We start from the raw sequence: 23,915 nt of genomic DNA, 5'->3' as shown, positions 1-23,915 counted from the left end.
ATTCTGGCCAGCATTGAACTGTCTTAAGAACAAGGCCTCAGACCCTGGCCGGTATGGCTCAGTGGGTTGGAGAGTCATCCTGTACAACGAAGGGTTTCGGGTTCGATTCCTGGTCAGGGCACATATGTAGTTTGCAGGTTCCCTCAATGTTTCTCTCTCTCTCTCTCTGTCTCCTTTTCCCTTCCTCTCTCTTTAAAAACAACTAAAAAACAAAACAAAAACAAACACATATCTTTGGGTGAGTATTTTTTAAAAAGCCTCAGGTCTCTTGAACATAGACACAGAGTTTCGGTCAAGCTAAAGGTAACATCTTGACTTCAGTTGTGTTTCAGCCCCAGGCCCATGAAACCAGAATGACCCTACAGATCACCCCGATGAAACCGGACAGAACACCACCATGGCAACTGAGGCCCTGACACAACGATCAACTGCTGCCTACCCTGGCCCCAACCAATCGGTAGAGCCCATGACCCCAACTCCTTTAGGACCATGATTAATGATTTCCCTCTATTACCCATTCCGTGGAGGACACTGGAAAGTCAGGTCTTGACACCAGCTCACTTGTGACTCCAGGCTTGGCACCATTTCTTCAACTAATAAACCCTTACTTTCTTGGCTACAAACTCCTGTTCACTTTTGATGGGCTCTGACGCATGCAGGCAGTGCCTGTTCAGTCCTGCAGCAGGCTGGAGGGGAAGCCTCATGTTTCGTTGCTTTGTTCTCACCCCTCCCTCTGCGGACAAATACTCCTTGGATTTCACTTAGTAATCTAGAGATTTTTTTTTTTTATCCTCACCCAAAAACATTTTTTCCATTTTTTGTTCAGACAGAGTGGGAGGGAGAGAGAGAGAGAAGCATCGACGTGAAAGAGACACATCGAGTGGTCGCCACCCGCAAGACCAACCAGGGCCGGTGACAAACCACAACCGAGGTACGCGCCCTTAGCGGGAACCAAACCCCGGTCTCTCTGGACCGCAGGCCGACGCTCTAACCGCTGAGCCAAACCGGCCAGGGCTGAGCTGGACATCTTAAGGGGGGGTGTGCAGGGGCTGAACATAGTGGAACCAACGCACATAAGGCAAGAAAGGAGATTCCAGGTTGGAGATTTGACCTACTTACTGCCTTGAGCTCAGGGGCCTCTTATTCTAATTATGAAGCATTCTTTGGTATTAGGTGGACAGGAATTCGAAGACAACATTGGTTTGTTATTAAAGTTCCTTGTGCTGCCCTGGCTGGTGTGGCTCCGCTGGTTGGGTGTCGTCCCACGCACAGAAGGGTCACCAGTTCAATTCCCGGTAAGGCCGCATGACCAGGTTGTGGGCTCGATCCCAGTCAGCGTGTGTGCGGGAGGTGGTCAATCGATGTTTCTCTCTCACATCGATGTTTCTCTCTAAACAAGAAAATCAATAAAATCATATTTTAAAAAAACTCCGTGTGCCTGTGCACGAGCTATTCTGAGAAGCGGGACTGCTGAATCACTGGCAATGTGCATTTCATTTTTTACTTTTTATTTATTTATTTTTCTGAATGTGGGTCCTTGAAATGAGGCCTTTTATCTTTGGATGGTCAGCAAAGCTTCCTTCGGACTTCAGGCACACTGAAGTGTCAGCAGAGGGGCGGGTCAGCAGGGGACAGGAGAAGGGCTGTGGGTGCTGACCATTTCTTTGAGGGGAGGAGAGCGGCCACAGAACAGAGTACCATTGGCTTTGCTATGCTGAATAAAGAAAAGAGGGGGTGCTCAGCACAGATCCTGGGGGTGACTCTTGCACATCGAAGCATCACTCTGGCAGCAGTGGCAGCTTCGGCCTCCGTGCCTTCCTCGTTGACCTCCGCAAAGGGCTCGCGCATGACCTTGGAGAGAAACAGGTCTCTCCCAGGCAGCATTCCAGAAAAGTCCACCCTGTCTTGCGCAAAGGCATTGGTCATGCCCAGAGAGCGCAGGACGTCCTTCACGTTGTGATTCTCCTCCGTTTAAATCTAGGGAGGAGCACCTCCACCTCTGCCTCACCCATTGCATCTGGCCTGGTCCATCCCATGAATTTCTCACAAGTAAGTTTCTGTCCCCCCATTTCCAGGTCGACATTTCATCAGAAACCACGATGATCACATTCAGCTCTTTGCTGACAGGCAGCACGAGGGTTTTGGTGAATATTCCTCCTGTGTAGGTCATATTAAAGGTAGATTTCTTGCACATCGTTTGCACAGATTTCTTCTCCTTCTTGTTGACTTTAAATGGTCTTTCCTTGCTCTGCTGTTTGTTGACCTGATTGTCCAAGTTCCTTTGAAGTATATGGTATTCACGAGACCCAGACAAGCAACTTGATTAACTAAATTTGAAGACAGCAATTCTGTAATTTTACCCTCTGTCCTGTTAGCTACCCAGGCTGATGTGTTTTCTGGCCTCCTCTGCAGCTCCGAAGAAGTTGAGCCCTTCCATCTCCGCTTGGTGAATTTGCAGCAGAAATCTTTGGAAGATGAGTTGAAATCATAAGACTTTTTCCTAAAGAACCTGTTGGCAGTTCTAAGCGAGTTCTTTGTGCCAGTCCTGTTAACTTCGGGGAGAAGCGATCGGAAGCCCTGTGGACATCTTCGCCTCCACCACCTCTCTTTCTTTCTTTCTTTCTTTCTTTCTTTCTTTCTTTCTTTCTTTCTTTCTTTCTTGCTTGCTTGCTTGCTTGCTTGCTTGCTTTATTTATTTATTTTATCCTCACCAGAGGACATTTTTCCATTTTTTGTTCAGGTAGAGTGGGAGGGAGAGAGAGGAAGAGAGAGAGTGAGAAACATCGACGTGAAAAGGACACATCGAGTGGCTGCCACCCGCACGACCAACCAGGGCCAGAAACAAACTGCAACGGAGGTACGTGCCCTTAGTGGGAACCGAACCCAGGTCTCTCTGGACCACAGGCCGACACTCTAACCACTGAGAAAAACCGGCCAGGGCTCCACCACCACTTTTATTTAAAGAAAGTGCCTGGGCCCAGCCGGTGTGGCTCAGTGGTTGAGCATCAACCTATGCACCAAGAGGTCACCAGTTTGATTCCTACTCAGGGCACATGCCCAGGTTGTGGGCCAAATCCCCGGGGCGGGGGGCATGCAGAAGGCAGCTAATCGATGTTTCTATCTCTCTCCCTCTCTCTCTAAAATCAATAAAGAAAAAAATTAAGAAAAAAAAAGAGTGTGCCTGGGCCATCTGGGCTGTGGTGTTCCCCTTTGCCCCATGAGGACCGTGGCCAGGGCAGAGGAGATGCTCATGGGCGAGAAAGCACATTTTTCAAGTTGTCTTCAGCAAGCTTTTTCAAAAGGTTTAAGGAAAAAGTGCCATTTGCTTCCAACAGACTATCCCCAAGGGCGAGTCCCAGAGTGTCGGCGACGCAGCCGGAGTGAGCGGAGCAGCGGCAGCGGGAATGTGCATTTAACATTTTAATAGCGATAGATACGTTATTCTCCCCCCAAAACTATAAAAGTACCAAATCTAATTAAAAAGTGGCAAAAGTGCTGGACAGACACCTCACCAAGAAAAATATGCAGATGGCAAATAAGCTCACGAAAAGATGCTCCACATCATATAGCATCAGAAAAATGCAAATTAAAGCGACAATGGGATACTACTACACACCTATTAAAGCGGCTAAAATACCGAACGCTGGCAACACCAAATGCCAGCGAAGGTACAGAGCAAGAGGAACTCTCATTCATTGCCTCTGGAACTGCAAAGTAGGAGAGTCACTTTGGAAAACAGTTTGGTATTTTCTTACTAAGCTAAACACAGTCTTACCATATAATCCAGCAATTATATTCTTAGGTAATTCACACAAAAATCTGCATGCAAATATTTGTAGCAGATTTATTTATAATTGCCCAAAAGTGGAAGCAAACCGAGATGCACTTGACTAGGTGAATGGGTAAATTGAGAGTGTACACCCATATAACGAAACACTTTTCGGTGAAAAACAGAAATGAGCTATGAAGCCACAGAAAGCCATGGAGAACCATTACGTGCATACAACTAAGGAAAAGAAATAAACCTTATGATCTTAACTATAGGACATCCTGGAAAAGGCAAAGGGAGAGAGAGAGTGGATGCCTGGGATTGGGCAGGGAGAGGAGGAGGAATGAGTAGGTGGAACACAGGGATTATTATTAGATCGGTGAAACTATTCTGTATGATACTGTATAATATGGTGGATACATAAAATTATGCATTTGGCAAAACCCATAGAACCGTATAACACAAAGAGTTAACCCTAATGTGAACTATGGGCTTTAGTTATAATGATAATGAGATAGCAGTACTGGTTCATCAATTGTAACGAATGTACCCCACCACCATCCGATAAGGAAAACTGGTTGGAGAAAAGGAGTATATGGGAACTGTGTACTTGCTGTTCAGTTTTTTTGTAATTCTAAAGCTGCTTTAAGAAATAAAGTTTATTTTTTATTTTATTTTTTATTAATTTTTGTTAATTAATAAAACAGATGTTAAAGTTTGTTCTACTGTTATTTTTATTGATGTTTAGAGAGAGAGGAAGGAGAGGGTGAGAGAGAAACACTGATGTGGAAGTGGAACATTGGTTTGGCTGCCTTGCTCTCTACTGGGGATGGAGCCTGAAACCCCGGCATGTGCCCTGACTGGGAACTGAACCAGCAACCTTTCAGTGCACAGGACAATGCTCAACCAACTGAGCCACACCAGCCAGGTCAAGAAATAAAGTTTATTAATTAATATAATAAAAAAATGTACAGACTCATCAAGAGTATGTACCTTTATAGTACCTTTGTTTTCACTATTTGGTAAAGAGTTTCGACAAATGTTCAATCTGATGACTCCAGCTTGATATTTTCTTTTTTTTTTTTTATCCTCACCTGAGGATATTTTTGCATTTTATCTTCAGAAAGAACAGGAGGGAGAGGGAGAAAGAGAAACATCGATGTGAGAGAGACACATCCACTGGTTGCCACCCACCCAACCCCAACTGGGGCCAGGGACAAACTGCAATTGAGGTACATGCCCCCAGCGGGAACTGAACTCAGGACTTTTAGGTCTGCGGGCCGATGCTCTAACCACTGAGCAAAACTGGCCAGGGCTATTTTATTATTATTATTACTATTTTCTTTTTATTTTTTATCTTCACCTGAGGACATTTTTGCATTTATCTTGAGATAGAGCGGGAGGGACAGAGGGAGAAAGAGAGAGAGAAACATTGATGTGAGACACATTGAGTGGCTGCCACCCACATGACCCCAACCGGGGCCGGGGACAAACTGCAACCGAGGTACATGCCCTTAGCGGGAACTGAACCCGGGTCTCTCCGGACCGCAGGCCAACGCTCTAACCGCTGAGCCAAACGGGCAAGGGCCTGGTCAATTCTTTTATGTGCTCTGACCGGGGATTGAACCTACAACCTTGGCTTATCAGTATGATGCTCTAACCAGATGAGCTACTCAGCCATGGCCTCATGTTTCCTTATTATAAATCACTTGTTCTGTCCTTGGCCTGTGGAAGTTTTAAAAACCTGCTTATTCTTTTTTTTTTTTACATGTTGCAAATACTTTCTCATAATCTGTCATTTTTGAATTATGGTCTTTTGTCCACAGAAAGTTTTAATCCTCACCCGAGGACATTTTTCCATTTTTTGTTCAGGTAGAGTGGGAGGGAGAGAGAGGAACAGAGAGAGAGAGAGAAACATCGATGTGAAAGGGACACATCGAGTGGCTGCCACCCGCACAACCCACCAGGGCCGGGGACAAACTGCAACGGAGGTACGCGCCCTTAGCGGGAACCGAACCCGGGTCTCTCAGGACCGCAGGCTGACGCTCTAACCGCTGAGCCAAACCGGCCAGGGCTCCACAGAAAGTTTTAAATTTTGAAGGAGCTTGGCCTGGAAATGTGCTTCTGGGGAGATGTGATCCGAGCCAGACCTCAGATCAAGCCCATTCCTCCTGATTCTCCCAGCTGAACCCAGAGTTCTCTGCTCCAGGGTGTCCGTGAAGGCTCCTTTCAGGCATGTTTAGAAACTGGCACAGCTTTATCTAATGGGATGACCCTGGCTAAGGAGCTTAGCAAGATGTCGTGTGGATCCCACTTCTAATCTGCAGCGTTCAGGCTGTCCCTTCTTGGCTGGGAAGGGAGCTGCAGAAACGACACTGAGGACTGGCCCCTTCGAGAGCTGTGCCTACTGAGCTAACGGGGGTCTCAGGCTAGGGGGCGTCAACATGGGCCACCCCCAGAGCAGCTCCCTGCAGCTTGGATTGTCTGCACCCTTTCCGAGGCCCTGAGTCGTCAGGCCCCGGGCTCATCAAGGTCCCGAGTGGGAGCCGCGCTGTGGGAGGCTGCCCAGACCGCACCTGCAAACATGGCGCTGCTGAAAATCAAGTTTGACCAGAAGAAGCGGGTCAAGTTGGCCCAAGGGCTCTGGCTCATGAACTGGCTCTGCGTGTTGGCTGGCATCGTCACCTTCAGCCTAGGGCTGTTCCTGAAGATCGAACTCCGGAAGAGGAGCGACGTGATGGACAGTTCAGAGAGCCACTTTGTGCCCAACTCCTTGATAGGGATGGGAGTGCTGTCCTGTGTCATCAACTCTCTGGCTGGCAAGATCTGTTATGATGCCCTGGACCCTGCCAAGTATGCCAAGTGGAAGCCCTGGGTGAAGCCATACCTGGCCGCCTGCGTCCTCGTCAACGCTGTCCTCTTCCTGGTGGCCCTCGGCTGCTTCCTCCTGCGGGGCTCCCTGGAGAGCACCCTGGCGCACGGGCTCAAGAGCGGCATGAAGTACTACCGGGACACAGACACGCCCGGCAGGTGCTTCATGAAGAAGACCATCGACATGCTGCAGATCGAGTTCAAGTGCTGCGGCAACAACGGCTTTCGGGACTGGTTTGAGATTCAGTGGATCAGTAACCGCTACCTGGACTTCTCCTCCAAAGAAGTCAAAGAGTGAGTGGCCCCCAGTGCCAGGGTGGGAGCTATAGGGGGACGTGGGAGCCCAGTGTCTTTCCCTCCCCTTTGGGTGGTCTCTGTGCACAGCTTGTTACTGTGCATGTGAGGCTGCATTTGGTTGGACCTCGTGGCATTGCTGATGTTCTAACATTTGACCTATAGTGATGGCAACTTCATTGGGCTCAACCTAATGCTTGGCTGTGCTGGGAGGAAGGTGTCAAGTTACATAAGCTTCTGCGACAGGAGTCCCCAGGGAGGAAGGCCCAGCCAGGAGTGTGTCTGCTTCGTTCAGCAGAAGTTCTGTATTCGTGTAGAACACACAGGCTGAGATGGTATCTGCCGACTTGCTCACTCACTCAGAGTACAGGAAGCTCCCATTTCCTGGTTAATTCCTTTGTTTTCCCGCCTTTGGATCCTGAGCATCTACTCTCAGTGTTTGTCCTTGGGTGTGCTGGACAGAGCAGAAGACAGGGCAGCCAGGAGACTAGGCTGTGGTTTTGGCTCTGCTGTTAATGGTGACCATGGGGAAGTCACTTGCCCGCTGGGCCCTTGATGGCCCAACTTTTAAGTAAAGACACTGGAATAATCTTGGAGGTCACCTCCTAGCTTTGTCTAGAGCCAGGCATACAGCAGGTACTCATTAAATGTTTACTTCTTAAATCATAGCAGTGCAACACGATTAAGTGTTTCTAAAGGATTGGCATGTGTAAACATAACCCCCTGAGGTGGGATGTCAGGAGGTGTTGGTGAGGAAGAGAACCCTGCCCTTTGAGCAGAGAGTCAGCATCCCGCTCTCCCGGTACGCCCCGTCCCGGGTCTCCCGGTACGCCCCCTCCCGCTCTCCCAGTACGCCCCCTCCCGCTCTCCCGGTACGCCCCCTCCCGGGTCTCCAGTCATTTCCAGGGACAGGCAGCCTGCCCCGAGCCTCTTCTTTCTGTCCAACTCTCCCTGTTCCCTAGCCGAGCGAGCGGTTCAGTTGATTATCTAGGTTGGTGCTTCTGGGAGGCTGGCGAGTCCGAAGGGACTGGCACACAGGGTGCCGGGCACATTGGCAGCAGGCCATGGTTGAAACCCAGACAACAGCACTAACAAACCCCAGAAGGCTGCACCTCAGACAGAAGGGAAGTCGGATTGAAGGTCACTGCTGGGATTTTCTCTGTGGGGAGGGATTACTGCGACAAATCCCTAGTCAAGGGGAGACTTGACACTGCTCTGCCCTTCCTAGGTGACAGGTCTGCAGGGACAGCGTAGGGAGGCTCGGTCTGTATAAGAGGACCAGGAGGTGGCAGCCGGAGGGACAGGGCAGGGAGGAGGATGCTGATGGCAGAACCAGGCTTGGTGGGCAGACAAGGGGCTTTTCATTTCCCCTGTCATTTTCCTTGATTGCCTCCGCACAGGGTCAGTCCTTAAAGAGACGTTAAAATCTCCGTAATCCCCAAATCCCCTCTTGTCCCAGAGGACAGAGATTCTCCAGGTTGTTCCGCTCCCAGTGGTCAGCATGTCCAAATTTTCAGGCAAATCTTATGCTCAATGCCACATACCGACTTTAGATTTAGGAAAAATATCCCTGTTACACAAAAAATATGGGGACAACATTAAGAGAAACAAAAACAGGAAAAGAAATTCAAATCAGATTCTCATCCATAACTAAGCATCACTGGCTTTAATTTTTTTTCACATTTCATTCTAGTCTCATTAACGTCTACATAATGTTAGTGTATCCACGGTATAGTTACAACCGAGTGCGCCATTTTGCAATTTAATAGTATAATCTTTGCATAATGTTCAAAACGATCACCCCTCCCCCAGCATCAACATATAATTAACAAATAACATTGTGTAAGTTTAAGGTGTACATTGTGTTGGTTTGATATATTTATATATTCCAAAATGATTACCACATAGCCTTAGCTGACACCTTCATCATATCATATAATTACCATTTCTTTTTTGTAGTGAGGACATTTAAGATGTACTCTCTTAACATTTTTTTTTGTGTGTGTGCAACTTTCTAGTATATTACACAGTACTGTTAACTACAGTCACTATGCTGTCCATTAATCCCCAGAATTTGGTGCCCTTTGGCCAAAATCTTCCATTTCCCCTGGCCCCTGGCAACTGCCATTCTGTCTGTTCTATGCATTCTGGTTTTTAAGATTTCACATATAGGTGGAATCATACAGTATTTATCTAAAAAGATTATGATTAAAGGTTGCATAATATTCCACTGAACGAGCAGACACACGTAGGCAGGCATTGAGGTGTCCTTATTTATTCCTGTTATAAATAGCACTGAATGGGCCTCTTTGAGGTTTTGCCTTCTCTCTGTCTCTGTTTCTCTCCCACATCCTGGAGGCTAAATTTCTAGAAATGGAACTTAGAACTGAAATCCTTTCTTCTCCTTTCTGAAACCTCCAATGACAGTCCCACCCCTGTGCTGCCAAGGGCACAGCCTGACAGGGTCACTGTGACAGAGAGGACTGCGTCATCATTTCCCACGAACTTTATAATCAGTGATCCGGGAACAATACCTGTGAGCGCAGCGAAGCTCCCCGAGGCCCAGCACGGCCCAGCCCTTACCTGTCGTGGAAGAAGGAACGAGGGAATGAATGAATGAAGAGCATTGGAACATGGCCCTTTTCACTTCCCCTGCTGGAACACCAACAAGTGTTTCTGTTCACATCTTGACTGCTTCACTTAGGAGGATTATTAAGTTTCCCTGACAAAGCTAGCTCTCAAAATAGAAAGTGCATTTATTTTTTTGAGATACCCAAACGCTGAGAAGTGGTCAGCATTTACCTTTCTTCTGGCCTTTCTCAGCAGCATCCTCTGGGCTGGAGTTCTGAGGCAGCAGAGGCAGAGAGCGGGGGTGGGGGGGAGCAGGGCGAGGGGGCAGTGGTATCTTTACTGCGATCTTTCCAGCTCTATTTAATTTAGAGAGAGAAAGAAGAGGGGAGAAAGAGATCAGTTGCCTCCCACACAAGCCCTAACTGGAGATGGATGTGCCCTGACCGGGAGCTGAATGTGTACGGGATGACGCTCCAACCCACTGACACACACTGGCCAGGACCACCAAGATCTTTTTAAAAAGGAATTCTCCTTTTCCCTTCCCTACCAAATTTGCACGAGCCAGCAAAAGCCTTGACCCTCAGGACTGGGAGGTAATCCCAGGAGCAGTGAGTTCAAAGGGTAGGAAGTCTGGAAGAGTACATCACGATCCTCCAGCGACACGGGTATTGGGCGTGGGCAGCGTCCAGTGCCTGTGATCCGGTCGTGTCTGCTGGCCCTGGAGCACCTCTCTCCTTTCGGGGCTATGTACCGCTCATTGGTCTAGGCTAGAGAAAGGTGAGGTGCACCCCCAGCGTTTCCTGTCCAGTTCCCGGGAGGAGCAGCTGGGTTCCTTCTCCAATCCTGCACGGGTTCCCCTCCACGGAGCTCCCGACCTCAGCAAGCATGGGGGGGGGGGGGGGCAGGACGGTAGGGTTGGCTGGTTTTTGGAGATTTCTCAGGGAATCTTGAAGATGAAGGACTATTTCCTAAAGGCCCCAATCTAAACGATGAGATCAGGTAGGAACAATTAGAGACTTTTTGCAGGAATGTACAAGCTTTTTGCCCCACCTCCCTCTCCCCGTCCCAGGCAAGTAGCCCTGTGGGGGCCCTTCACATCCAGCCTGCCCAGCACTATGTTGCCAGATAGTTTGGGAGGGAAAAATGGCCTCATTTATTCTGTATAAAACCTCTCCGGGCGTGAGTTGTAATCTCTATTTTATAGATGAGAAATCTGAGTCTCAGAGATTAAGAGACATGCCTAACACCTCACAGCAAGAAGGGGGCGGGGGTGAGGGTGGGTAGCATTAAAAAACAAAAAACAGCCCTGGTCGGTTTGGCTCAGCAGTTGGAGCTTCAGCCCACGGTCTGGAGACCTGGGTTCGGATCCCATGGGGGAGTGCGTGCCATGGTTGCAGTTTGTCCCCGCCCCGGTTGGGGTCCTGTGGGAGGCGGCCACTCAATGTGTCTCTTTCACTTTGATGTTTCTCTCTCTTTTTCTCCCTATCTCCCTCTTGCACTGTCTGGTGACTGTGGGGGTGTCCTCAGGTGCAAATTAAGAAAAAAAAAAAAGGAAAAAAAAACCCAAAAAACAGTTTTGTTGCCCTGGCCAGGTAGCCCAGCTGGTTAGAGCATTGTCCAGATACACCAAGGCTGTGGGTTCCATCCCTGGTCAAGGCATATACAAGAAGCAACTAATGAATGCACACATCAGTGGAACAACAAATCAGTGTTTCCCTCTTCCTTCCTCTCTCTAAAACCAATAAATTAAACAAAAGCTTTATTGAGATATAATTCACGTAACATACACCTCGCCCATTTGAAGCGGGCACCTGGGTCGTTTCTGGCACATCCGCAGAGTTGTGCAGCCAATCCCAGTCAGTTTCAGAACATTCCCATCACTTCGAAGAGAAGCCCAGTCTTCACCTTCACTCCCAGCCTCCCCTGACCCATCCCTTGGAGCCTCTAATCTACTTCCTGCCCCCGTGGCCTTTCCTGTTCTGGACCCCCCCTTTGAATGGGATCAGGTACTTCTTGTCCTTTGGGTCTGGCTTTCCCCCCTGGGCGTGATGCTCTCAGAGTTCACCATGCAGCGTGTCGGACTTCACTCCTCGGTAGGTCTGAGCACAAAGCCCACCGTGCGGAGTGCCAGGGGTATTCCTGCTCTTCTGTCCTCCTGTGCCTGCTCTCCAGGGATGTTAGGGTGCACCTTGTGCACACTCGGTGGTAAATCAGACTGCCTGAGCCTGGGATTCTCCGGGCCACTTTGGGGGCAGGGTGGGGACGGTGCCTCATCGCCCTCCCTCCCTCTGTCTTTCTCTGCCTTGTTCCTTCTCCACTTCCTCCTCCGAGGGGCAGTGGACAGCGTTGGCAGAGACACTACAGGCTCCTAATAACACCTGGGGTTGTGGTTGGATTCCAGTGCTTCGTGCCAGGGTCTCGGATGAGCAGGAGGCAGCCCCCAGAGAACAGAAACAGGCTTCTGCACCTGGGGCTGTGCTCTAACCTCCCTTCTGTGTTTACCTTCTCCCCCGCTCCCCAGCTTGGCGGGGGCAGGGCAGACACTCTGTTATAACTGGGGGAGGCCCTCGGAGGGAAGAGCTGAGTCCCAGAACGCAGCCTCCCTCAGCAACTCCCAGTCTTCAGAGCAAGGTCTCTGGGGAAGGACTTGTAGCTCTTGACCAGTGCTTTTATTTTTTTACATTTTCAATTTTTTGTTAATCCTTACCCGAGGATATTTTGCCATTGACTCTTTAGACAGAGTGGAAAGAGGGAAGGGAAGAGAGAGAGAGAGGGGGAGAGAGAGAAATAGTGATGCGAGAGACACGCTGACTAGTTGCCTCCGGCACGACCTCTGCTGGTGCTGGGGATTGAACGTGCAATCCAGGCACGTGCCCTGACCGGGAATCAAACCTGGGATTCCGCAGGCTGGTGCTCTAACTGCTGAGCCAAACCGGCCAGGGCTACATTTCCAATTTTTATTACAGAAAATTTCAAGCATTCACAAAAATAGAGCGATTATAATGAATACCCGTGTACCCATTAGCGAGCTTCCACAATCACTTTGCCTTTCTTGTTTCACCAATGCAAATCCTGGGCATCGATTCCCTTCACCTGAAAATACGTCAGGAGGCATTTCATAAGGACAGGGGTATTTGTGGGTGTGTGTCTTTTTGTTTTTGTTTAACATGAGTACAGTGTTAATCATCAAAACAAAATTAACATTAATATCATCTAATACCCAGGCCCTATTCAATATTCTAATTGTTTCAGAATATCTTTTCCAGTTGGTTTGTTCAAATCAAGATCCAAACTGGGCTCATGCTCTGTATGTGGTTGCTTCTCCTAAGTCTCTTCTCCATAAGTTACCTTAAAAAATTTTTATTAAAAAGTATTTTTATTGATTTTAGAGAAGGAGAGGGAGAGAAAGAAACATCAATGTGAGAGAGAAACATCAATTGGTTGCCTTCTGCACACGCCTGGACCAGGGATAAAACTTACAACCCAGGGAGGTGCCCTTGACCATGAATCAAACTGGGACCTTCTGGTGCACAGAATGATGCTCTAACCACTGAACAGGGTGATATTTACCTTTAAAAAAATTATTTTAAAATTTATTTTAGAGAGAGAGAAAGGGAGAGGGAGAGAGAGATAGAAACATCGATGAGAGAGAACATTGACTGGCTGCCTCCTGCATGCCCCCACTGGGGATCAGGCTCACAACCTGGGCATGTGCCCTGACCGGGAATCGAACTGCGACCTCTTGGTGCATGGGTCGACGCCCAACCACTGAACCACACTGGCCGGGCGATTGTTACCTTTTTTTATACCATGTGTATCTTGGAGAAACTGGGCTATTCGGCTCCCCTCAGACAGGCTGTGTCTCTCCCTTCTTATGAGCCCCCACCACCACCACCTGAAGGACCTTATATCCTTTGACTACGCAAAAAATAAATACTAACACTGCACTTGCCGTATGCCAGGTGCTCTATGTATCATTTCGTTTAATCTCCACCACAGCCCTCAGGTACTTATATTGCCATTTCTCAGACGGGAAGACCGAGGCTCTCAGAGGCCCCGTTGCCAAGGTTCCGGGGCTGTGGTGCAGCCAGCGTTCCCTGGGTTTGACTCAGCAGTTACACTCCTGCCTCCCTCTCCCCCTCCCTCATTTCCATGTGGCTTTCCTTATTGCTCTACTTATGCACTGACTGACTAATGTTGGTTTTTCCAGGGAAACTCTGATGTGATTTTCCTGAGTCATGTGTAGCTTGTCTCAGTTGTGGGCTGGAACACAAGCCTTATCAAGACCCTTATGAGCACTGAGCCCTGAGCAGAGCGAAGCTTGCAGCCTGGGAAACACTCTGATATAAATAGCCAGCTTCCTACTAAGCAGCAATCTCTGCCTGGCTTTGTCTTAAGAGGGTGAGCAGGTCCTTAATCTGTGGTTGGACCCAGGGCGAGCACTGAATAACCAAGACAATGCTTCTGGGAAGACGGAGGGCTAGTTTCAGAGGTGTGACCCCAAGAGGCCCCAGGCCGGGGCCCCAGGGAAGCCCCAACCTCCAAACCAGGCCTGCGCTAGGGAGTCCCAGGCTGAGGGGAGACACAGCCTTCCCTGTAGAGACCAGAAGGGTGGCTTCTGCACGGGGGTCGGCAAGGTGAGGGGGAGATGGTGGCTGTCCAAAAGGCCAGCCTGCAGACTGAAGGCAGCTCGGAGCCTCTGCTGGCCTCAGCCCACAGAACTGCAGGCCTGACCCTCACTTCAGACACATGAGGCAGGTCTGCAGGCTTTCCACTTCCTGTGTGGCTTTGGGCAGGCCCTGCCCTGGGCCCACTTCCTCCTCTGCAGAACAACCCGGTGGTTTGCAAGGTCCCATGGAGATGGCCCTGCATGGGGAGGGGCCACCATTCTCTGAGGGCCTGGGTCAAGCCCCCTTGCACAGTCTCATTTAAACCTCCCATATCCGGCCCTGGACAGTTTGGCTCAGTGGTTACTGAGCGTTGGCCCTCAATCAGTCTCGGGGTTCAATTCTGGTTGAAGGGCACGTACCCTGATTGAGGTTTGTCCTGGGCCCTGGTTGGGTCATGCAGGAGGCAACCAGTTGATGTGGCTCTATCACATTGATGTTTCTGTCTCTCTCTCTCCCTTCCTCCCACTCTATCTCATGATAAATAGAAAAGTATCCTCGGGTGAGGAATAAAAAAATAACAAATAGACCTCCCACATCCCAACAGGGGGTGTGGTTACCCCCACCTCACAGTTCTGGGGAGATGAGTCCAATGCTGCTCCAAGTGTGAGATCTGCTCACAAGCGCAGTTGGGACTGCAGGCTGGCTCTTTCCAGACACTGGGGACGGCCCAGGTGGGGCACTGTGCTGCTGGGAGCGGGCTCAGGGCAGCCACAGGTCAGGGAGAGGGACGAACGTTGGAGGCGGGGTGCCCCAGTTGGGGTGCTGGGGCTGGCCTTGGGGTGGGGCCGCTGGCGTGCAGTCAGCAGGGTTGCGTGAGAACTGCTGCAGCAGCCGCTGTGGGCCCGCAGACGCCCACCAGTCCCCACCGCGGCTGGTGGGGTCCCTGCTGTCGCAGAAGGTGCTCACAGCTTTCTCGCAGCTGGCAGAGCCCATGCCACCCCTAAAAGGGCCTGTCCCAGCACTGTGGTGTGCCGCAGTCACACGGCTCCGGCTCCCCGCCGGCAGTGCGGGAGGGCTCCTGCTCTACACCCGCCCAGCCCCGGCCACAGCCACGCTTACTACGCGCCTTTGTACCCGGATCCCTTCAAACGCCCTACGTCACCTCCATTTAGCAGATGAGGGAGCTGAGGTCCGGAGGGTTAGGGAACTGGTGGAGGGAAGAACCGGAGTAAACCCAGGCAGACCTGCTCATGTCCCTGGACCGCCTGTGTACCCGGGGCCACCTGGTCCTTCCACAGCGGGTCCTGTCCATGGAGCAGAGGTCAGTGTAGAAATATGGTCACCATTACCCAGGCAGGGATGGTTCTGGAACCGAGGAGGCCATGTTGTTTGGAGATTTCTCAGTCTCAATCATACTGGACAGCAAAGGACGGTTCACTGAAAAGGAATCACAAATGGATTTTTGTAGTCTTGTTTTATGGAGTGCAAGTACGGACGACTTCCTGAACCTGAGTGTCATCCTTGCACAGGGGCCATGCTGGTCTCCCCTGTAGGTTCCAGGGTTAGGTACCTGCTGCGGAAGCCAGCACCACAGAGGGCTCTTCAACATATTGAGAAATAGGTACTAAACTACACACATGAGAAAATGGAAATCAAAATAACCTGAGCCCAGGCTGGTGTGGCTCAGTTGGTCTGCTGTCATCCCATGCACCGAAGGGTTGCCAATTTGACCCCCAGTTGGGGTGCATGCCCAGGGTTTGGGCTCGATCCTGTCGGGGTGTGCAGGAGGCAGCCAATTGATGTATCACGCTCATCTATGTTTCTCTCTCTCCCTCTCCCTTCCACTCAAGGAAAAAATTTTTAAAAATGTTTTGTTAATCCTCACCCAAGGATATTGTCTCCATTGATTTTTTAGAGAGAATAGAAGGGACGGAAGGAGGGGAAAGAGGGGAAGGCAGGGCGGGGGGCACTGATGTGAGACATCACTTGGTTGCCTCCTGCATGCACCCCAGTCGGGGCTGAGAAACAACCTGCAACCCTTGACCAGGAATTGAACCTGAGACCTTTTGGTGCATGGGCCCATACTCTAACCACTGAGCAACACCGGCTGGGGCAAAAAATCTTAAGAAAAAAAATCCTATTTTTTTAAAAGTATGTTTTTATTGATTTTTATAGAGAGAGAGGAAGGGAGAGACAGAAACATTGATGAGAGGGAAACATCGATCAACTGCCTCCTGCACGCCCCCCAATGGGGATTGAGCCCGCAACCTGAGCATGTGCCCTGACCTGGAATTGAACCGGACCTCTCAGTCCATGGGACTACGCTCAATCCGGCTGGGCATACTGTTTGTTTTTTTAAATTCTCACCTGAGGATATATTTTCTATTGCTTTTTAGAGATAGCGAGAGACATTTATGTGAGAGAGAAACGTTGATCAGTTGCCTCTCATACACACCCTAATTGGGGATTGAACCCACAAGCTTGGGTATGTGCCCTGACTAGGAATCAAACCCACAACATTTTGGTGTACAAGATGATGCTCCAACCAACTGAGCCACCTGGCCAGGACCCAAGATATTACCTCTCATGTATCAGCTTTCATTGATCTATCATCTATCAAACATGTGTGGGCTTGGCTATGGTGGCAGATTCTCTGTCATGCGTGGCTGGTGGGGTGTGACTACACAGCCCGAGAGAAAATACAGAAGGGGTCTGGTGTGACCACAGATGGACCCACCTCTGAGTTCCTAAGTCTCCTAGGAATTTACCCTCAAGATCCATGATAGGCAAGATGACCCACATCCATGTTTGCATTAACAGGAGACTGGGAGATCCCAATGTCCACCCTGGGGAACTGCACAGGACCCCATGATCCATCTGCACAGTGGGGACACTGTGCAGCTCACTGAAAACCCGAGAACACTCCCCACTGACAGATAAAATATCTCTAAGACATCACTAAGGGGGAAAATAACAGTTCAAGATAGTATGTATATAATGCTGCCACTTGGGGGAAAAAAAACAAACAGGAAGAATAAGAACATTTATAGAACCCGTGTTTGCTTGTCGCTGCGTGACGCCTTCCTGGAAGGACAGACAAGCTGACCATAGTGGAGGGACTGGATGCTCAGGACAAGAATGAAGGGGAGACTTTTCAATGCATGAAGATTTCATTTAGAAGCTAAATATGAACATCTATTTATATTTTCTTTATTTTTAATATTTATTTAATTTAGTGACTTTAGAGAGAGAGGAAGGAGGAGAGAGAAAGAAACACCGATTTGTTATTCCACTTAGTTACGCATTCATTGGTTGATTCTTGTATGTGCTCTGACTAGGGATCGAACCCACAACCTTGGCATAAGAGGACGGTCAACTGAGCTACACAGCCAGGGCAAACATCTTTTTTTAAGAGAATAATTATTATTTCAATGAACATTGTTGAAAACAATTTCTATTTTAAACAATTACAGGCTTTATATTCTTTTTTTAAAAAAATGTTTTTATTGTTTTAGAGAAAGAAGAAGAGAGATAGAAACATTGATGTGAGAGAGAAACATCGATCGGCTGCCTCCTGCACAGCCCCCATGGGGATTGAGCCCACAACCTGGGCATGTGCCCTGACCAGGAATTGAACCCCAGACCTCTCAGTCCATGGGACCACGCTCAATCCACTGAGCCACACCGGCCGTCCAGGCTTTATATTTTTGTGTTGTAAAAGTCTGGTACTGTTATGGAATGCATTGTTCATGTGCAACTTTAAAAAAAATCTTTTTTTTCCATTTCTTTTTATTATTTATTTATTTTCTTGATGAAAGTATTACAGAAGTACCCCTTTTCTCCCCATTAAAAAAGCATGTTTTAGCCCTGGCCTGTTTGGCTCAGCAGTCAGAGCAGTGGCTCAAGGACTGAAGGGTCTCAGGTTTGATCCCCAGTCAAAGGCATGTACCTGGGTTGCAGGTTCAATCCCTGGCCCCAATTGGGGTGGCGTGGGAGGCAACCAATCAATGTGTCTCTCTCACACGACTGGGTCTCTCTCACATTGATGTTTCTCTCCCTTTCTCTCCCTCCCCCCTTCCCTTTGACTGTCTCTGTATATCAATGGGAAAAATATCCTCGGGTGAGGGAAAAAACCCTTTTTTAAAAATCCTCACCCAAGGATATTTTTCGACTTATCTTCAGATAGAGTGGGAGAGAGGGAGGGAGAGAGAAACATCGATGTGAGAGAGACATATTGACTGGTTGCCTCCCACATGACCCTGACCCTGACCAGGGCCAGGGATGAACCACAACCGAGGTACGTGCCCTTGGCTGGAATCGAACCTGGGACCCCCTTGGTCCACAGGCCAACGCTCTAACTGCTGAGCCAAACCGGTCAGGGCTTCCAAAAACCTTTTTTACTCAAGATGACATGCACACAGTCAGGTGTGCAAGTCTTAAGTGTGCAGCTTGATAGATTTTGACATGTATGGACCTGCGTATCCTCCCTCAGGTTAGGTAGAGCATGCCCAGCCGCTTGATGGGGAGGGACCTTCCACTATAAAGATGTCTCCTCCTTTTGAATTCTGAGCACACCTGAACGTAGAGTGTGCTCTAACGAAACATACACATAAATATAGAAATGCAGAAGTTAAGTGGGCTGCATCCCTCAGGTGAGTAAGGGGCTCCCACCGAACTGGACGGAGTTCACGTGAATGGTGAGCAAACAGAGCACGGACTCTGCCTGTCTCGAGCATCATCCCCAGCACAGGCCCTGAAATGTCTGTTGAGAAGAAATGATCTGGCCAGAGGGGGTCTTAGTCCCCAGTGACCTGAAAGAAGGAGATGAAGCTGGAGCGAGGCCTGGGGCTAAAGTCTGATGGTCACAAAAGACTTGGCAGAGCCCTGTTCCTCAGTCACCACCTGTCTTGTTGCTCCTACCAGCCTGCCATGGTTCTAAGAAATCGTTGCATGCCCGGGGGATTGGATGACCTCTACATTCCCTATTTACTTGCTTCTTGGTTTATCATCTATCTTAACCCCCTAGAACATAAGCTCCAGGAAGGCAGGGGCATTGACTCTCCGGGGTCACTGCTCCACCCTCAGTGCCTAGAGCAGTGGCTGGCACATAGTTGGTGCATAGGAAATATTGAGAGAGCGAATAAATGGGTGAATGAATAATGTAGGCTGGGGATGGGAGGAACTGGCACCTGGTGAGAAGTCAGAAGCCCCTCAAGCTGTCTGTTTCTCCTGCAGTCGCATCAAGAGCAACGTGGATGGGCGGTACCTGGTGGATGGCGTCCCCTTCAGCTGCTGCAACCCCAGCTCTCCGCGGCCCTGCATCCAGTACCAGCTCACCAACAACTCGGCACACTACAGCTACGACCACCAGACGGAGGAGCTCAACCTGTGGGTGCGAGGCTGCAGGGCTGCCCTGCTGAGCTACTACAGCAGCCTCATGAACTCCATGGGTGCTGTCACGCTCCTCGTCTGGCTCCTTGAAGTAGGCTCCTGGCCTGGGAAGGGGTGAAGGGGGAAGGGAGCCACCTGCTCCATCTGGATTTGAAGGGGTGGAGCTGGGCCTGGAGCACATGCCTCCATCCTTGGAACCAGCCCTCCGCCTGGCTGTGAGTCAGGAAGGCCAAGGCTCGAACCCCAACACCTCCACTTTCCTTTTGTTTCTGTTTTATCGTTTAAAAATAATTTATTGAGGTGAAATACATAGAACATAAAACTCACTATTTTGAAGTGAGCAATTCAGTGGCACTTAGTACATTCACAATGTTGTGCAGCCAACACCCCCATCCAGTTCCCAAACACTTCCATCACCCCAAAGAAAACCTCATATGCATTATGCAGTCACTCCCCAACCCTCCAGCCCTGAGCCCCTGGCAGCCCCAATGGTCTGTCCTTGTGGATGTACCTCTTCTGGGCATTTCACAGAAATGGAATCATATGCTGGGAGACCTTTTATGTCTGGCTGCTTTCACTCTGCATGTTTTGGAGGTTCATCCTGTGCCTCCACTTTTTGGTCTGAGGTCTTGGAAAGTTACCTAACCTCTCTACTATATGGAGCTGACAGCACAGCTCTGGGACCACTGGGAGGCAACAGGAGAAACCAGGTGTGGGTGAGCATTCAATAAATGGGAGCTATTTGGATTCGTGCTTCTCTGGAGACGTTGGTCACCAATTACTTATTACTCTAATTATTTGTAGCTTCATCATATCTCAGCTGTAAGGCTTAATTCCTCTCTATAGCTAGAGCTTGGAATGTAGCAAACCCTCCGTGAATGCAGAATTCATTCATTGAGGAGATTTCACAAAGCTACTTTGCTCTGGGCGCTGTCCTGGGTGCTGAACGAGAGCGTGCGTTAGTGAGTGGTAGACCAAGGGGGCACAGAGGATGACTAGGGCTCCTACTTTGAGCTGGCAGCAGAAAATCCAGACTCCAAATTCCAAACACACAAAATCAGAAACATTAGTTGGGGAAACTTTCCATCAGAGAAAATTCACTGAAAGGTTCCTCCAAGTATGTCCCTCTCCTAGAGCTAGGGAAATTCTCATGTGGCTGTGCCCTTGGTTGATACCCCCCTTCTAACTCACCACACTACACTAGAGGGACTGTACTCCCTGGGGTGGGGTGGGGTGGAGGGAGGGCTTCTCTGAATGTTTAGGCAGAGACTTAGGGATGAGTGGGCAGAACCAGGAGAGAAGCTTCCTGCTAGAAGGCTGGAGTTCCACTGGCTGCCTCAGTGTAGCCACCCTTCCAGGAATCTGCATACTGTATGAGAACCAGCTCGCAGTGCACAGGGAGCTTGAACGCTCCCGACTTTTACTTGAGGCCTTTAGTGGGCAGAGCTTTGTGATGGGCATGAGGGTGGCTGGGCTAAGATAGGATTCTGCCCCGAGCCTTGTCCTCCCTGGCTTCACAACCCCGTTAGGAGATGACATCTAGCTCATAAACCTAAGGGGGAACCATTACCAAGTGCAAAACTCGTAGCGAAGCAGTGGGCCTCCTTCAGGAGAGCAGGAGGGGATCAGAGTGGGTACATACCCACCAGGAGGGCTTCCAGGAGAGTCTTTCCACTGTTAAAACTATTAAACTTTGAATTGACAATAACAAAAATTAAAACCTTGAAGTCTATTAGTTACTGTTATCATCATCTATTAAATTATAAAACGCCCCCAGAGCAGCCACTTTCAACCTTTTTCATCTCGTGGCGCACATAAACTAGTAATTACAAGTCTCCGGCACAGCCCTGGCCAGTTTGGCTCAGCGGTTAGAGCGTTGCCCCGAGGACCAAAGGGTCACAGGTTCTATTTCCAGTCTGGGTTGTACTGGGTTGTAGGCTCGATCCCCGGTCCGTCTGGAATCGTGTGGGAGGCAATCAATTGATGCACATCGGTGTTTCTCACTATCCTTCCCTCTCTCCCTCCCTCCCTTACACTCTACCTAAAAATTAATAGAAAAATATTCTCGGGTAAGGATTAACAAAATATAAACATCAAAAACATATTTTTTGCTGATCTTACACACACAAAAATAGGTATAATTTTGATTCATTCACACCACATGGTTGTTGTAGTGTTGGCTGTTGGCATTTTAAATTCGACAGTCTAAGGGAAAAGAGGTCAGTGCCCCTGACTAAACAGTCAGGTACTGCATGTTGTGAAAGCCCTTGTGGCTCACTGGCTGAAAATCACTGCCCCAGAGCATTTATTCAACAGATATTTACTGGGGCCCTCTCCTCAGCCAGTGCTGCGCTAGGGGCTGGGATACTGGGTGAACAGATGGATCGGGGCACCCTGTCCTCAGGGGGCGGCCGTTCTCCATCAGCAGGCCTCGCCCTCTCACAGAGCTGGCCACAACCTAAAAGTAAACGTGTAAGAGAGCGAACAGGACTTGGTGGAGAGATGGCGAACGGTACATTACTAGACGACTGAAAACATACTCACCGTGCTGACTAGTAACTGAGTACAGCTGGCACTCCTATGCATCCTCACTGCACCAGGTGCCACGTTCTACACACTGAAATATCAGCACACACCGGGCAGGCGACACTTCACCTGGAAATCCGCAAACCAGAAGAGCAGACAGAGGTTTCCTTGTCACATGGCTGGCTACGTGCGAGTTGGGATCTGAACCCAGGCATTTTGGTGCCAGTGTCTGCCCAGTGACTGCCAGTGAACAAATCCAAACAAATCACCCGCTCACCCCACATAACAGAAGATAACAGAAGTAGAGGAAACCACATAGCATACTGTTTTCAGAAAAGGACGTCACTTTTTAGTTCCTTCTAGTAAACAGTACTGAATACCCAGTATGTGCCAAGCATGTGCTAGGAACTGGGAGCGGGGCAGGGAGAAGGAGCCTGCCCCCAGGGCAGGAGAGGCCCGAGAGGAAGGGGAGGGAGAATGAGGAGCAGGGACACATGCAGAGGGCTGAAGCTGAACTAACAGGTGAATGTGGAGAGGAACAATGTTCTAGGCATAGAAAACAGCAAATGGCCCTGACCGGTTTGGTTCAGTGGTTAGAACTCGGCTCACGGACCAAAGAGTCCCAGGTTCGATTCTGGCCAAGAGCACATCCTCAGCCGGGGCTGGGGTGGTACAGGAGGCAACCAGTAGATGCGTCTCTCTCACATCGATATTTCTCCCTCTCTTCCTCCCTCTCTCCTTCCTGCTCTATCTGAAGATAAACAGAAAAATATCCTCAGGTGAGGATTAAAAAAAACCAAAAAACCAGCAAATGGCACAGAATGGGGAAGAGAATGGCTGGGGTGCAATGGGATCCCAAGAAGCACAGGGTGGCCAGTAAGGGAGAGGCGGGCAGAGGAGGCTGGACAGGGGCAGGTATCTTGAGTGCCCGGGCCAGGCTGGGGTAGGGAGGCCCTCACCAATCAGGCTCATCAGAGCCGCCTCCATGACAGACCAGTGGCTCCCACGGCTTCCCAGCAGCCACGACCCCCTGCTACTTGTTTCAGATCTCTAAGTCTCCTCTCCCCCCACCAGGTGACCGTCACGATTGGCCTGCGCTACCTACACACTGCACTGGAGAGCGTGTCCGACCCCGAAGAAGCAGAGGGCGAGAGTGAGGGCTGGCTGCTGGAGAAGAGCGTGCCGGAGACCTGGAAGGCCTTTCTGGAGAGCGTGAAAACGCTGGGCAAGAGCAACCAGGTGGAAGCCGAAGGCGCAGACACAGGCCAGGCCCCCGAGGCTGGCTGAGGGCCCCAGGTCCTCTCCCTCCCCAGCACTGAGTAGTGGACTCCAAGAAATGCGGATACCCCTCCTTGGCCAATCTGAGTCTCCCAAGGAGGGTGGCCATTTCACAGAGACTCTCCTTGATGGTGGGATTGAAAGTTTAGGGTTCCTGAAAGCATTTGGCAAACATTTGTTGACGGACTGACTCAAGATGTGAGTGAATGAGCCCCCTCAGGCCCACGGCTCCAGGGTATGGTCTCATGGTGGCCTCAGGGGTCTCGCAGTGGGTGACTACGCCCACAGCTCTCTCAGCACCCAGATTCAGGCCCACATTGAGGCCTGCTTCCCTCTGACGAGTTTGCCACTATGAGCTCCAAGTTGCTTCATTCTATATCCAAAGTGTCACTAGGTGTATAAGCATAGGAGTCTGAAAAAACGTACTGGCCCTGTTGTTGTTTTTTAAAAGATGCCAAGATGGACAGGTCAGCCATTTTCTTTGTTTAATGGCAGAAGGTGGGGGACACTTTATACTCTTCCAAGAGTAATGGACTCTCAAAAGCAGTGAGGGCTCAAAAGAGGAATTCTTCATTCACGGGGCAGGAGAGCTGAAGGACGAAGGG

At 49.7% G+C, this 23,915-nt stretch overlaps 1 protein-coding gene, 1 non-coding gene and 1 pseudogene across 2 annotated transcripts; 1 reads left to right on the top strand and 2 right to left on the bottom strand.

The window, feature by feature from the left end:
* Window positions 1-1,621: 1,621 nt before the first annotated feature.
* LOC118621370 lies at window positions 1,622-3,419 on the bottom strand (annotated as a pseudogene).
* Window positions 3,420-6,078: 2,659 nt separating this feature from the next.
* Window positions 6,079-23,498, top strand: PRPH2 (peripherin 2). The gene is made up of 3 exons (XM_036248841.1): window positions 6,079-6,934; window positions 19,351-19,597; window positions 23,107-23,498. Exons 1-3 carry the CDS (start codon window positions 6,354-6,356, stop codon window positions 23,317-23,319), a joined length of 1,041 nt encoding a protein of 346 aa, XP_036104734.1. The 5' UTR covers window positions 6,079-6,353; the 3' UTR covers window positions 23,320-23,498.
* LOC118622086 lies at window positions 15,600-15,703 on the bottom strand. Its single transcript, XR_004957917.1, has one exon. It is a non-coding gene; the product is annotated as a U6 spliceosomal RNA (small nuclear RNA).
* Window positions 23,499-23,915: the final 417 nt, after the last annotated feature.

This window comes from Molossus molossus, unplaced genomic scaffold (assembly GCF_014108415.1).
Source record: "Molossus molossus isolate mMolMol1 unplaced genomic scaffold, mMolMol1.p scaffold_m16_p_8, whole genome shotgun sequence".
Classification (NCBI taxonomy): domain Eukaryota; kingdom Metazoa; phylum Chordata; class Mammalia; order Chiroptera; family Molossidae; genus Molossus; species Molossus molossus.
The sequence above is the reverse complement of the archived record's forward strand: the minus strand, read 5'-3'. Positions and strand labels throughout refer to the sequence as shown.